Below are 17085 nucleotides of genomic sequence, written 5' to 3'. Positions count from 1 at the left end.
TATTTTAAAAATTCATGTGGCCAAATGATGACGTCATACCATTTTGTACGTCTAATAGGTATATACATTTATATCTACAACTCATTAACTTCCATAATAAGTTAAAAAAAATGGGGGTCATCTTCCATTCTGAAGAGTTATATTCATTTTAAAAAGGCCTTATTTTTTACCATTTTTAGCACTTTTGTACAATTAATGTGCGCATTTTGTCATTTTTAACGTGCTTGTATAGCGTTATTTTAAGTCTGAATGGACTCAAATTTAGTGAATGTACTAAGGAAGATGAGTAGAATGCAATTTGTACAACAAAATTGTATTGTTTACGCATTCTATGTACGCACGCGCAAAAACGTGTTTTTGCGCAGTAATTTTTTGAAACACACAAATGTCCTGATTCATGCTCTAAATTGATCAAAACTTAATTTTGGGCTTTTTAAATTTTTAACGCGCGATTTCACGCACATGACCTTGAAACGCGCAAGTTTTTATTTTCTAATATTTTTACCTTGACCTGAAGTTTACTTGTAGTGAATTTCATTAATATGTGATAATGAATAGTAAAGATATGATTGATATTGTGATTTCACAAAATGGCGTATAAATGACGTCACGGATGAGTGATCACGCTGAAAAGCTTATTATGTCTAAGTTAAAGTATTTGAAAGACATTGTGTAATTTTTGTGATCATTGCCATTCAACTTTTTGAGATATTTGTTACACAAAAAGTGTACAGAAAGAATAAAAAAACTAGACATGTAACTCGTCACTTTGACGAGTTTGGTTTTCCGCCGCGCAAGTGGTGCAACATGAACGTGTAACGACGTACCTTACCGTACCGAACATTAAGGGGATAGGTTGAGGACAAAAGGAAGTGTCCACGTTGGCATTATGACCTGAACTGAAGAATATGATATGTTTTTATTGCTGAATTCTATTATTTTGATTCATATATAGTATACACAGTATAATCTGTATCCATATCACATACAGTGTAGAATAGGTGAAATTACGGGACCCGCTATTTATTGCAATTTTTAACATGTTGACGGTTTTAAAATGAAACGCGAAGGTAGCATTTCCGAAAAGAAATTATCTCAGCAACAACGTATTAGCGTGTAGAAGAAATTTGAATACGTGAAATATTGATGCGCGCTCTTTTAAATGCAATGAATTATGACGCAAAAGATGAAAATACGACTTTTTTCATTTAACTGGCCATATGATGACGTCACAACATCCGATTGGCAAAATTTTCACATGATTTCGTATCTAAAATCCAATAGCTTCCAGAAAACGTTTTAATCGTGATTATCAAATTTTATTCTTACGAGCTATAACAGATTAAAATTTACTGTAAAGATGAAATTAATGCCACACGTAATTTAAATTTTTAGGAATGATGACGTCAAAAAAATTAAAATATTTATAATTCATGCGAAAGACAGTTGATTGACCTAGACAATATCAAAATTTGGGTGAAAATGGAAAACGGATAAATGGAGATGCGCTCTATTAAATGTGATGAGCTATGACGAAAGATACAAAAATCCTAAATTTTATATTAGCGTGGCAATACGATGACGTCACAATGTCCGGTTAGCCATATTAATATATGATCCGATATCTACAACTCATTAACTTCCAGAAAATGTCATCCACAAAAAGTTGACCGTCTAGTTTAGAAATTACGACTGTTTAAAAAAAGGCATATTTTAAACGAATTTTTTAACCTTTTCATAAAAAACGCGCGCAAATTGTCCAATTCGACGTGCTCGTATGACGTATCTTTAAGTCGAAATTGTTTAAAATTTGGTAAAATTACTAGAAAAGGCTGGAAAAACATAAATCACGCGAAAAAAATACGTTTTCAATGCTACGTGCGCACCGCACACGTAAAAATGTGCGCACGCGTGGGAATGTTTGACATGCTTAAAACGACATGAAACGCGTAGAAAGTTGATTATAAATTAATTTTGCGCATTTTGAAATTTTAAATGCGCGTGCGCGCGTAACTTTGTGTAAAACACGCAATTTTTTTTCCACAGAAAGTTAGCGCATAATATAAATTAAACTTTTGCAAAGTTTCAAGTTGAAATGTTATTTGGTTGTCGAGCTATGTTAAATACGAGAAAATCGTTAAATCGCGCGTACGTCACGTTGCGCAATTGTAAGCATCATGAAAAGCTTCGCTTGACGACGTTACATAAATGTCAAAATGTCAACATAGTTAAAAAAATGTTATGTTTGCAAGTTTTAGAGAAAAGCGTTACACAAAAATCATACAGAAAGAAAGAAGATGAAAAAAAAGATGATGATGATGATTTCGTACAATCACAAGAGGTTTTCCTGCAACTTCGTTGCGGAAAACCAAAAAAAAAAAAAAATAAAGATTTCATACAATAACAATAGGTGATCATTTTATTCTAAATGATCACCTAATTATGAACAAGAACATAAACTATAATGTTTACTTAATAAATATAAATAATCTTTTGCAACCCATCTTAAATCTAATTGTTACAATCCAAATTAATCCTTTGCAACCTATCCTAATCTTGCTACAATTCACTCTAAATCTCTCGCAACCTATCCTAAATTATATGTTTTCCACCCTAAATAATTTGCAACTCATCCTAAATTGTTTGCAACCCATCTTAAATTTGTGCTATCCATCCTAAATCATTTGAAACCTACCCTATCTATTTCTTGGATTGTACTTGTAGTCCAACAATCATGGACATCAGCAATATCATTATTACCATTTACTATTTAACTCTTTTACTACAACTAGCTTCACTGGGCAAGTAATTAGGCATGTCTTTTAATGGGTGGGGGATCTCTGTACTTGTATGGTTTTCATCACTTTTCTAATTCAACAACTTAGGTTTGTTTTAGATTGATAACTACGTCAATTATTGATTGTATTGCATGCATCAAATCTTCTTTAATCATCTGTACTTATTAATCCCAATTTCCCAAAAGTCATAATTTTTTTTATTTGTCACTACACAAATTGTCTATTTCAATTGTGGTTTAAAACGAGTTTATTCATTTCTCACATGTTCAAGATCATGGTGTGATTGTTGCCTACAGTATTTAAATACATGTTAACCTGGTCACCTGATTTTGTGTTTATAAGTTAAACTATGATAAAATTTGTTTAATGTCGATTAAACACATTTCATCATAGTTTAACTTATAAACACAAAAATCTGGTATTTCCTATTATATACTAGTATTACTGCATATTTAAATTTGTGCCATATGATTGGTTAATACTCAAGGTATTTATATTGTTTTGTTGGCTAACATTACATTCCAAACTTTCATTGGATGTACCTCCAAACCTATCGGAGTTAAGTTAAATTGGATGTACCTCCAAACCTATCAGAGTTAAGTTACATTAGATGTACCTCCAAACCTATCGGAGTTAAGTTAAATTGGATGTACCTCCAAACCTATCAGAGTTAAGTTACATTGGAGATACCTCCAAACCTATCAGAGTTAAGTTACATTGGAGATACCTCCAAACCTATCGAAGCTGTGTTAGAGTTAATGACACAGACCCACAGAGATATAACATACTGAATACACAAGCACTTATATGGCGGTTGTAACAGGGATATTTTTTGGATCAGCTCTCCATGCTTTTAAACTGTAGTGCATGTGAACCCAACCTGATCAATATTTGCTAATACTGTATTAATTGTTATTAATAACCAAAAGGGAATACTTCCTAAAATTAATAATTTTCTGTATTACTTCTTCTTTCCTTCCTCTATCTATTTTATATTATAAGTAACCTGAATCATTTTATATATGATTTTATGATTATGGCATGGTGCCAGAGGACATCACACTATAGCATTTTTATTTGTTTTATTGTACTCATGACAATTGAATATGTCCTATATCGTGTACTTATTGTTTTACATCTCTACTTCTTCGATTTTATTTTTCCCTTTAGCTTATTTTTTACAAACATTATTTGTAGTTATTGTTTCTTATCAATAGTACAAAGAATTACAACATAATTCCTGATTATACATAAATAAATAAATACTGTATATGACCGAGTAATCACATTGTCGAGTATAATCTCCCTTCCCTCCTTCCCCCCACCTTATTCAGTATAATTTATACACATTGTTATAGCAATCCCTGTCTAATTCCAGCCCCTAATTTTTGGCAAATTATGTAAACTACTTGGTCATACTATAATTAAATGTTTGTTGAATTTTGTGTAGATTCTTCAGTATGTTATCTTACCTTAACCTGGTAAGTTGTTACGAATGAGATCCCAAACCGTGACTTTAACTCAAGCATACACACAGTTTTGGTTGTAATAATCATCACGATTAATATTGATAAGATGATACTATACTATGATACTCGTATAATAATTAAGTCTACTTTGAAACAAATATAATATTATTATATTCTATCAAAGTTAGGTGCATGTTACTTTAGGATGACCCCTAGCATCACATGAATATATATATATGGAATTACTTTAAAATGGAAAGCTCTAAGAGTCTTCTTAATTATTAGAAAGAATTTCGTCAATTATAAATTAATAATATTTAAGATGTATAGACAAAACATTTCTGAGATCATATTTTAAGTTTGTTTTCTACATTTAAATGTTTCCACAGTTGTTACTATGAAGCCCAAATTTGCATGCACCCTTAATTTTCGTAATTAGACAACGATCTGTTAGGGTCTGTTAGTGTTAGTATTCTAAATTTGTGTGACCTTTTATAAACGAGGCAGATATTCATTGTTAAAGTTGTTGCATTCCAAGTTGAGTTCTCAACCTTCACTGTACTGCATTCAAACTTCATTAGGAAAATTTTAATTGTGATTAAATGTATCAGACATCGAATCATTATTTCCTGACAATATTATCCATTTCCATCTATTTCATACTTACCTTGTCTGTTTATTTTCATATTCTTTTATTATTCATGATTAAGTACTCTAGGTCTATCATTTCCTTTATAATTTATTCATTTTGTCATTAATCCTATCATTCATCATTTCACACAAAGTTGATTTAAGCCATCAATTTTTAATCGTTATGAAAAAGGGAAATAATATTTGAGAATTAAACATTAGGATTGAACATGTATTCTGAAGTAGTCTAAAAGTATTAGATCAATTTAAAAAAATTTGTTTTAAGTTTTAAAATCAGAAAAAAGAGACCGGGTTATGGTTACTTATTTGTCATTTAATCTAACTTCCTTTTGCAGTTTCCAATGTACTCCATTCAAAAAATATCTTTGAATTTATGAGGAAAATTGAATATTAGCATTACCCTTTGAGAAGAAAACATGTACCTAATAAATGGGTATAGCATTTTGGATAAAAATTAATTTTCTTACGATGTAAATGCTAAAGTGAAAAATTAAAGTGAATATATAAACCGATAATAATAATCATAAAAGATCAAAATCCATCAAAACAACAGGGAACTAAAAAAGCTTTATATTAAGTATTCTATCTGTATTACAAAACTGAAATTGATATTAAAACTAATAACATTTACTTTTGTTATTTTTCTTGAACGAATTTCCTTGTTTTAGTTTGCTTATGCAATTTGTTTCTTTGTTAAAATCAATGAACTTTACATTTGATAATGAACACATTATCACTTAAGTGCTGCTGTCCTAATCCTCTAAACCTGTCAATATTCACTAAAGTGTTGGCGTAGGCTAGAGGCTAAATGACTTCCGCGAATTGCTCAGTTACATTACTAATTTAATTCTTGCAGTTTCTGGAAATGAAACTCTATAGTAATACTTAATTAATGTTGAAGAAGAATTTAGTCTATGTTAATTAAGAAGTACACAATTTTTGTTTTTACCATAGCTAAAATAGTAAAAACCCAGAAACAGTAAATATATAATATTGAAATTAAACCTCGCACAAATAGGAACCTCAGTCCCCGCATGGATCTGGTTTTATATACCAAATTAATACAATGGTACATATAATATGAATATATATTTCTGTGTTGCTTTAAAATTTGTTAAGATTTTGTTTTAATGGTGTCATGTACAGAGTGATAACATTTCTCTGTTCCTTAACCCTCCCTTCCCCAGACAATGTGGAGTCCTATTTTCTTTTAATTTAATGATACAGGACAACAATATTACCTTATGAAATGGCTCTACTCCCTCACCAGTCTCTTGCAGTGCTCCAACTTTTAAATTACCGTCTATTACTGTATATCATGCGATATAATTGGCTTTGTTTTTAACATAATGTTTGAGATTTATTGCAAATAAAAACAAAATCTGTTTTGTGATATGCAATACACAAATTGGTGTTGGACAGAAATACGCAAACAGATGCTAAACTTGGTGACATTTCGTCCACATACTCACGTGTCTACGGTTTATTTTCCCCATGGGTATACCTTTTCTACGATTGCTAGCTACAACAATTATTGCAAAATGGCCTCCTTTTTTTTTTTGGTATTCTATTCGTGCATATTTAAAGGAAAGTTTGACGTGTGCTCTCAAGCAGTTATTGTGTAGGCTCATTCGAAAATTTCCTTTTGTTTCTGCAAACTGATTTATCAATATCATTTAAAAGTATGCATTGCACTGTGAATGGTTGATTCTGAGAGAATATCACGATGATTTGTACGGCCTCTTGACGATTTCCGCAACGAATAGGATCACTGACTATTTGTGGCAGATATTATTGGGAAATTATACAGCGGCAAGGATATTGACTAGTAGATGATGTAATTGTCTTTAATAGCTACACCGACTGTTGAGATAAGAACTTGATCTTCTGCGTCTTTTGGAGAATGTTTTACACAGGAATGTGAAATATATAGTAAGACTACCTAATTGTGAGTGCATTAAAGTTACTTATTATTATGAGATTATTATGTAATTATATTTTTTATAGCAGTTTTTTCAAATTGAGTAGCTTCTTATTATTATTTTCAATATTGGAGTACTGTATATTCTTCTATTTTTCATATTGAAGTTACTATTAAATTTTCAATGAATTTATTTTTTAATTGTGGATTAATTCATATTTTTAATGTTGTTCCAACTTACCACGTCGGAGCTGTTAAAGGGTCACTATCCACTCGAAATTTGAACCATACCATGAAAGGCCCATTTGTCTAATGGGTATGTCTGCACATCAAGAAGGTTTGGGGTGCAAATCTTGGTTGAGGTGGCTCTTTCTTATTCTCTCAGATGTATCTTTACCGTTTAACAATCAATTAATATCTCCTGTCATTGTCAAATTCCATTTAATATACATATATTTCTTATAAATGTCTCACTTGATTTATTATTGGTTAATTGGAATAATTAGTATATTTATATTCCTCTGAGATTGTAACACATTTTGATCTGGCAATTATTGCATTTACAGTACTTCATATTAGTTTAGAATCCAAAGTTTCTAAAAAGCTTTTGCAAGTTTCAATGATGCTTTTGATTGTGGAAAATGTGTTTTAACAATAATTTTATAATCTTCAAACTGTAATGGATTTTAGTTTTTCAATTTCACTTTCAAAAATAGTTGATGAAAAATACTCCAAGCTTGGCAGCCTCTGAATGGTGGTTCTGTTTGATGTTTTATTATTTGCAACGTAAAATTTAGAGAACAAAAAATGTAGTTTGAAAGCAACCTGCCATCAATTGCATTAATGCTTTTATAAGTGATAATTATTGAAAATAATGTTGCTGGATATGTTACAAAATGACCAAATGGTTTGAAATCATTGTCATAAGACAACAAAACAGGTGTTTCTATGATACAATACAAGCAATATTTTTATTAAAAAGCTTTTCCTTTGTCTTTTCTCCCTCCCCCTGTACATATATATTTTATGCTTTTATAATTTTGGTTTATTTTTATTTTGCTTGAGGCAGTATTTAATGGTTGTGTTCTTTGTGTTGACTGAAGCTTCTATTTTTTTTTTAAGTTCCAGAGGAAAATGTACATTATCAATTCCTTTGTTGCATCGCCTTATTATAACACTCTTTGTTTGATTCTTTACTTCTAATATCGCTCCTAAACAATAAGGTTTTGCAAGTCTATAACTTTTATATACAACTGTGTATACCAGCATTTTGTATTGCATTAAAATATGCAGTAAAATATTAAGAGTGAATATTTCTAACAAAATTTATATGAGAGATAGAGTATTGACATGTATTTTTATTCATGTTGAATATTAAGCCAATTTTAAGTGTAATGTTAATTATTCGGCAAAAATATGGATTTAATATAAAAACAACTTTATTACATTATCTTTTGAAGGTTGCCATTTTATTACACATTGTTTGCTAAAAATATGAACTCGGTTTGATATAGTGAACTTCACAACATTACTGATATCAACAAAGAGTTGAAACTTATTAATAAAATAAAATGTAACATTATGTATCTAACATTATAATTGAAAATTAGGGAATTTCAAATTAAAAAGACACAAAGAAATTCTATCTTGGCAAAAGTACATAGATTAAGTTTAAGATAACACTTGAAATAATGAGACTGAAGAAAGTCATGAAGAAAATAACACATCGCAAACATTTATTTCTGAATTTTCCAGCGTTTTAGGAAATATTTTGTTTAATAATGTACTTTTTATGCATTTCTTCAATATCATAGGATTTATTTCTTTTCATGAATCAAATTCATGTTCAAAGATAGTTATTTTGGAATTCATACTAAAGACCTACTCAGAGGTAGGCCAGTTGAATAAACGAATAAATTATGATTCTGTGTAGTAGCTAGATAAACATAATGTGTTAATAGATTACAATCCTACTGGACTAACAGGAATTAGGAAATGAAATGGAATTATATCTGAATACATAATATTTACACTCATACTGTATTTTACTTCAAGAAAATGAAATAGTTTACTGTATTTGTATCTACAGTACTTCCGTCTGGCTCCAATTCAGAATCAGATTCACATCAAATTGCGCGTACAGCATTATTGATTACCATTGGTTAAGTTACTTATGGTTAAATTTACCAGTGTGAACAAGGCTTAAGGGTCAAATATACATCCCTTACCGAGTACTTCCCATTATGTACTTTTCTAGTAAGGTGATTCGCCCAACATTTGCTTTTAAGATAAGATAATTTAAGATACTGAATGTTAATTTTAAGGAAGAAGTACTACAGTTTAATATTAAAAATCACTGCACTTTTTTTTTATTTATCAAGTCAGCTCAGCTGTTCCAATACCTTTAAAGATCCTCATCTGTTCCCTCATAGGTTTTCTTTTTAACCTGAAGTCAATATATTTTTCTGACAGTATATTTCACCTTAAACATATTTATGGCACATTTATTATAATTCTGCCTCCCACAAACATGAAGTGTAATAATTTAATATTTAACCAGTCACGTCATACATTTTTTTACAACTTTATAGGCATGCATATGTATTGAAAGAATGTGATCATTAAAATATTATAAATATACACATTAAATTATGATATATTCCAACTGTAACTAAGGAACTGGTATTTTATTAAAAGGTTGTTATTTGAGTTTTAGAAAACTAAAGGGTGTTTTTGTACAATCTTTGAGTTTGTATATTTTAAACCAAGACCACAAAATACACCTGTACAAGTTAAGTAAATTTCAGGCAGATCTGTTTTGTTGTTGGAAGAGAGGAAGAAAGTGGGTGATTTAATTTGGCCTTAATGACAACATTGCACTACGGGTTATGATGGCATTTACATGATTTTGTTTAATGACTTGACTTTTCCCCTTTTTTCCCACTCATTCATCTCTCTGCTCGCATGCTTTTAAGTACTGTAGTAAGTACATTAATTTTACAATGCGTAAATGTAAATAATTACTCTTTCAAATCCACATTAGGTCAATCAGAGGTTAAAAGCAGTCTGTTCTTCGAAACTTGCATTTGCATCTTAGCAACGAGACTGCTGTTCAGAGTAATAGGGTTATGGATAGTTTTTTGGACGAGAAATGAACTTGTATGAATAATTAAACACATAGTTCAACCAATAGAGGAGGAATAAATTAACAATATGACCATACAAATTGTGTATTTATAGTTCCTTCATAAACATAAAATGTTCAATTAATTGAGTATCAAAAAGGCTTTAATAAATTTGGACCCAAACCTTTTGTTTAAAATGGCAAAAGGAACACCCTTGTTTTATTGGGATGGAACGTTGGGTTTAGGACCAACATCCAATTAGAAACCAAGTGGTTCAGTTACATATTCTTGATATAATAATAATTCTAATTAATGAGCAAAACTGCACTAAACCCTTGTTTCCAATAAAGGAAGCTACATCGGAGTTAATCTGTTTAGTGAAATGTTAAAATGTGTGTGGTATAACGTTACTTAAACCTATCATCTTAAATCTTTTATATCATGCTTAACACTAGTGCGTGTGAACACGCTTTTTACACTGAAACGTTTAAGGAAGCAAAAATATTTATAGAGAGGTTAATTGAGGTGAAGGGGACATGAGAAACATGTTTGACATTGAATGTTCTTGTTGATGTATAACAAGTTGTTAGTCATATCAATTTGTTGAATCCACTGAAATTCCTTTTGTTAATAAAAGTTGAATGAGTCAACGTTAGTCATGTATCAAGTATGAATGATTCAACTACTTTACAAATCGTCCAATGAATCACATTCAGTTATTGTAACTCATTTGCATATCAACATACATTTGCATACATTAGGACATGTACTCATTTGCATAGACAATTCATTAAAGACCACCAGATTGGTATTGTAACTTGCCAGTACCAGAATTTATAACATGCTAGTGACTCTTGCGTATCAAAAATAAGCTACATATGATTAAAATGTAAAGTTGCTATAGTGATATCAAATTCATTTGACATCTAAACTGATGTTTGTGGTTTCAGGCCATTAGAACTGTCATCATTTGATGCTTATGATGCCTATAAAGCCATGATAAATGTATGTCCTCACTACTGTCTGTTGAAGAAACTATGTTCACAGCCTATGCAAACTTGATGATAAAGATTAAAACTACTGTACTGTTAAATCCTGTATGTACTGTCATATATCTTGTTTACCTGCATGCATCAAGAACTAGTGCTGGGTGAGGGCGTAATTAGTCTCTGTTTAAATGCATAGACATACTATTAAACTACTAGAGAGGCAACTACGCGACAGCAAAGTGATGCAAACAGGGAAAGTACTCTGCCATATATGTTTAAAAATACAGACCTGAAATATTATGAAAAACCACATAAATCACAAAATTGACTAAAATTGTTAATGACAATTATATTTTTGCATATGAGAATCATAACGCTTTCTTAGGTTAATATGCTCAACACTCTGCAACACAAGCAGAGTGGAATATGAGGAAAGAACATGACTTCAAGCTGGCGAGTATCAGAGATAGTTTCTTACTCTCCGTATCACCTCTATAATACAACTTTAGATCCAGTGAATGCCCAAGATCATACTAAAGATTAAAGCAAAAGCCATTTTTTTTTAAACCAAATTACAGTAGAAGCCCTCCTTTGGGACACCATATTTGGAGACAGTCCTATTCAGGGAACACTACTGCCACAAACCTATATTCTTTGTTGTGTCCCTTAATATGGGTTATCTGTATCATGAGTAATACAAATGTTTAACAGAGAAAAAAAGTTTATTTCAAAAGTATTTACAGTAGAATACGAGTCATAATTACTCTCTTATGACTACACAGTAGAACTGACCAATTACTACAAGGCTTTCTGACTGCAAACGTCAAGATATCTTCTTCAATTCTTATCTTCACGTTTACCTTCATACAACATAATGAAATTAATCCTTGGTTACTAATGTCATTCACATAGTAAAACATTAACGATAGAATGTGTTACGAATAAGTAGTCAGTTGAACTTGTTCAATTTCCAGAGTTCATTTTAGGTAGAATGTTAACGGCTCTAATTTGACTATCTACATTTATTAATTATTCTTCACTGACTACTACTTAGTAAAGAGAAGTACTTTATGAAGAAAGTGAACGCAATTAATAAAGAAAACTTTTAATTTAATTAGGTGCTAATCATTTTTAGCCCATGGTTTTTACAGAAAAGAGTTTCCTTTCAACCTTGTTTTAGTAGTATTAAGAAAGCAGCCTAGGTTGTAATAAAACGAAATGTTTTACAACTCCTTACTAGTCTCCGCATCATTTTCGCTGCTGACAAATGTGAACAATTAACCCTTACCTTCCATATGCCAGTTCTAGAATTTAGTAATGGAGTCTACAAAATGTACTGTTACTACTGTATGACTTAACTTGAGTTCAAGGGACTGCTGCTCCTCCTAACTGGTTTTTAATGGTCGAAGATTTGATTTTGGAAAAACAAACTTGGAACTTCCAATTGAAACAACCTTTTAAAATATTGACATGAAGACTCATCTATGTTGGTATATATCAAGTATAGTAAATTAAACCGTTCATGCTGATAAAGCTGTAGAATTTCCGAGTTAAATGTTTTTTGAAACCACAAGTTTAATTTACTTAATCTCTTAAAATATTTATCCCATTTTATTTTTTTTTCAAATTCATATTCGATTCGAGTCACAATGAAATAATAGAATCAACTATTCTTGCTTTAACACCTTTTTCAATCATCCACGCACTTGATAATGGTTAGAGCATTCAAGTGTTGTACTGTAATAAAATAACAGTTTTTGTTATTATCGTTATTTGCATAAAATGCAGTGGATTTAATAGGTAGTGAAGTACTTATATCTGTTCTTGATGCTACTTTAACCGAGACATACCGCACTCGCTTCAAGTCCGTTGGGAATCGTTAGTAACACATTTTCATTTTAGAAATGGATTTGTAGCACATTTTAAACTGCTATCTTCTTGATTTTGATGAATGAGTTTTTTACCCTTGTCCGCAATATTAAAGTGTAGTTTTAGCCAATTTAATACTTTTATATTGAGGGTATTGGAGTTCAATGAGTTCAGTTAGCATTACTAATGTAATATTTAAATCATCTTTAGTGTCTCTTTTCAGTACAGACATTCAATCTGTATTAATTCAAATACATTTTAATTAAAACTCTAGTTTGTTATCTCTGGTTTCTTCTCCAAAATATTGTAATTAAATAATATATTATTTATTTTCAAATCATGACTATTATAAAAATGAGAAAAGAAATTTATGTACTTTATTTATAGATCTTATAGATCATATTATTATAACTCAAAAAGTTATTACAAGATCTTTACTAAAGTGACAGATATGACATATATACAGATAGATATGTGGTCAAGTACCACTCCATTAAATTTTGGAGGCAATCCGGACCAGGGTCCCAATTCTGGACCACTTTTTAGTATTACTTTCATACCTGATTGTGTTAAAAGATAGGAGAGATTGTTAGTCAACTGAAACTATTTTTAGTTGAAAGATTGGTTACATAACCATTACATCAAATTCACATACACGGTTGTAGTAAAACTAGCCTAATCACACACAGCATTAAGACACAAAAATAAACAAAATATATTGTTTTTTTACGGTGAAATCTTATGTAGGAGAATTTTACAGTAAGCGGAGGTATGCACTCTTGAAGTGGCGTTCTAGTTTGACATTTTTTTGTTTTTTTTTTTAAGAATGTGACTTTATTTTTTTAAACAAATGTATTTTGAAATAATATATTCTTTTAAAAATGAAAATTTGGCAATGATAAGTAACATAAGAAGTTAAATACAAGATTTTTACTATTTCCATTTAAACAAAATGTGGATAGAATGAAAACATGATATCTGCATTTTTAAACTCTAAACTGAATCATCCATATTTGAGGATATCCATGGAATAGTATAAAGTAATCCTATGATTGTATGTGGATACAAGATAATATCAAATTGCATCTATAAACTCTAAAATGGAAATATCTTGAGCTGTTTCCAAATAAAGTAGAAAAAAAAAGTTAAAACTTTAAATGAATTTCTGGAACGTATTCATTCATAGTTTTTCAAGATTATAATTTTCATTTTATGTATATATATATATATATACAGTGTTTATATTATATATATATTTATTTATATATAGTTTGCATTGTATGTTGTTTCAAATAGTACATTTTTAAAATTAATTTTTGTAATGTAGCTTTTTATTTGATAGAAATACTTTTTTTATTCAATGTTAGTAATGATTTTTTTTATCTAAGTAGAAGATATATTTGATGAGTTTCTTATTCTTCGACCAGACAGACAATATTTTTAAACATGCAACTTAAAATCGACCAGAATAAAACTGTAGCAGTTCAATGTTAGTCGTCATTTGACATTTTTCTCAAGGGTTTCATCTAAATGTCAGTACACATCAAAAATTATATTTTCATGATATGCTTTCAGTTGCACGACTTGAGAGGAAAAAATTAATTCCCAGAGGGCCGAAAGAAAAAATACACCAAATGGTTATTGATTCATTTTTTTTCCCTGCAGGGCCGCTGCACACGTGAAAATTGTAAATACCTGCATCCACCGCCTCACCTGAAAACGCAGCTTGAAATAAACGGACGGAATAATTTAGCGGCGCAAAAACTTATGCAGAGTATACAGTCGCATCAGCAGCATCAGTTAGTACAGATGCAGGCGATGAGTTCACACGTCCCTCTACAACAAACCATAATTCCAGCACAATCGGTAACTCCCACGGTAAGTTCATTGTACAAACTCACTTGTCATCAATATAATTAATGTTATACTATTTCTATCTATTGCTATCTTCTTATTCGTCACAAGCTGATTTCTTTGAACTATGTAATCTTTCAGCTCTTTAACAACATAACATAATTATTCTCCGGATGCTTTAAATAACCCGAAAATCATTTAATTGATGAAAATTTATACTTTTTTTTTATTAGCTTCCAGAATGTATATTTACTGTAGTATATAATATTTGATTATTAGGAATAGCCAACTGTTTCTGTTACTATTTTAATTGTACCCTCTTTTAACAGTACAACATTTAATTACTTTTCATTTTTTTGACCTGAATTATTGATTTTTTTTGTACTCTCTTAACATTTCTTTGCCTATAATACTTTCTATTGAGTTTTCGTTCATCATGCAATTATTAGGATGTATACCAATTCAATGTTAAGCTATACACGGACTCCAGTGGATATTAAGGGTTTTCTATTCAGTATTTAGAGCTGAAAATGCTAATGAGTTGAGTTATATTTAATTTAGGCATAAGATATATGAACAAAAAAATGGGATGCCACATGATCTTGCCACTAAAGAATTGAAGAAATTCTAAGCTTGCCTCTGTAAAGAAATTTACAACTGAACTTGCCTCTTTCTAATTACATAGATAACAAAACATTTCCCAAAATCCCCACAATCTGCCTATCAAAGACTTAAAGAGTATATGATTTCTTGTCAAGCACAATATTATCACCTTTTAAGTATTTTATGATTTCTTAATTACAATTGAAGATATTGCTTTAGAAAACTACTAATGGACTAACCGTCTCAAGTGGTTGCATCTAATAATATTACATTTCTAAGTTGATACCTTACACAAATAGCCATCTTCGTCCTCTGTGTCTTTGTTTCGTACGCAAGAGTACAGTTAGTAATTGTAATGCTAACATTGAATTTCATTAGTAGTTTTGAAATACATCTTGGAAGATCTCCTATTTCTGTCTTTGCAAATGGAAAATTGGAGATGAATTATTGTAAATGGAAATATAGTGTAGTTGCTGTAACAATTTGTTAAATAATATTAAATATATGTATATAATATTTATATGCATATTGTATATTATTGAAGGTAGATAAAAACTATTTCTTTTAATTTAATATAGATTTTGATTGAATCTCCAATAGTTTAGTTTTGATAAAATTAGCTCTAAAGATAACCATACATTATTGATGTGTTTCAATGGATAGAGTGAATCTCCGAAATGCCCAGTGAATGCTGAATCAATAAAAATTATGAAACAATTAGAAAATGAGAGTGAATAAATTACGGCCTAGAATTTCAGAAATCTTCTGTTTGTAGACCATTTTTTTTCTACAGTATGTTCAAGTTTAGTTGGATGCCATATAATAATATAAGAATATACAGTATAAAATAATACTGTATATCCTATACTGTATTTTACAAATATATTTACTATTAAAATTTCGAAAGCAGATGAAAAATAAAGCAAAATCATATTTCAACAAATAATCTAATAATTAAGCAAAAGTTGTTTATGTTGGTAGCATAAATGGAAACTAGGTATGACACGTCATAATTTCACAACATTTACAGAACTTAAACATTCATTACATTCTACTTTCCTCCCTTTTTATTTTATTTTATTATTACTTTATGGTATTATTCATTTGGTTGCTTTTTTATTATTTCTTTTTACATTTTCATTGAGTTGGATTGAGTTTTTTTGGCTTTTTATACAATGAATGCTTATTTATGCTTATAATAAATATGTGTATGGTTGTCAAAGCTTTTTCTTTATTGTTTCATGACTGTAACCTTTTGCATGATTCAGAATAATGTTTCATTATGCTTAAATTCCAATTTTCACTTATTTTATGGCTTTTAACCTGCTGGTGCAACGAAATAAAGAGCGCCATCAATGATCAGACAAACATAGTTGTTGAATAAATGCACCAATCTAGATTGTTTTCTCTGCTGAGCACCAAAAAAAGTAGTTTATATTGTGCTTTTAACAACGCAACTAGAAATATAAATCTTGTTTTATTAATGTATGCGTGTTTGATCATTCATGGCAACCAATGCACAAACATCTATCTAAAACAATTATGAATTCATAATGCTGAAAATTTGTCAATTGATCTTATAATCATCATTTTTGATTATGATTTACCATCACTTTATTAATATCATCATAATCATCATGCCATTATGATTAAATCATTACTATGATTATTTTGTATCAAACTAATTAATAAAAGTGCTTTTTGCCTTTGCAAAGTTTTAAGCCATTGTTATCAGCTTTGGTGAACCTCAATTATTATTATTATTGATTATGTAAGCTTCCAAGCTTTAATGTTTGTGCATTGTTA

General features: G+C 30.0%; 1 protein-coding gene and 1 long non-coding RNA gene across 14 annotated transcripts in view; one reads left to right on the top strand and one right to left on the bottom strand.

Annotated features, from left to right (window-relative positions):
• LOC144842732 (uncharacterized) overlaps window positions 1-17085 on the bottom strand; it is a 173360-nt gene that overhangs the window by 114846 nt on the left and 41429 nt on the right. The gene's annotated exons all lie outside the window — the stretch shown is intronic.
• Window positions 1-17085, top strand: part of LOC144842664 (muscleblind-like protein 1) — a 179460-nt gene that overhangs the window by 132857 nt on the left and 29518 nt on the right. For 12 of the 13 annotated variants that reach the window (XM_078699170.1, XM_078699172.1, XM_078699173.1 and 9 more), the window contains one exon: window positions 14488-14700. In XM_078699170.1, the coding sequence (XP_078555296.1) occupies window positions 14488-14700 (213 nt within the window). Of the gene's footprint in view, window positions 1-6311; window positions 6867-14487; window positions 14701-17085 lie in introns of those variants that run through there. The other variant, XM_078699178.1, reaches the window with a different exon arrangement.

This window comes from Antedon bifida, chromosome 5 (assembly GCF_963402885.1).
Source record: "Antedon bifida chromosome 5, ecAntBifi1.1, whole genome shotgun sequence".
Taxonomy (NCBI): domain Eukaryota; kingdom Metazoa; phylum Echinodermata; class Crinoidea; order Comatulida; family Antedonidae; genus Antedon; species Antedon bifida.
This window is presented reverse-complemented; position numbering and strand designations above follow the sequence as displayed.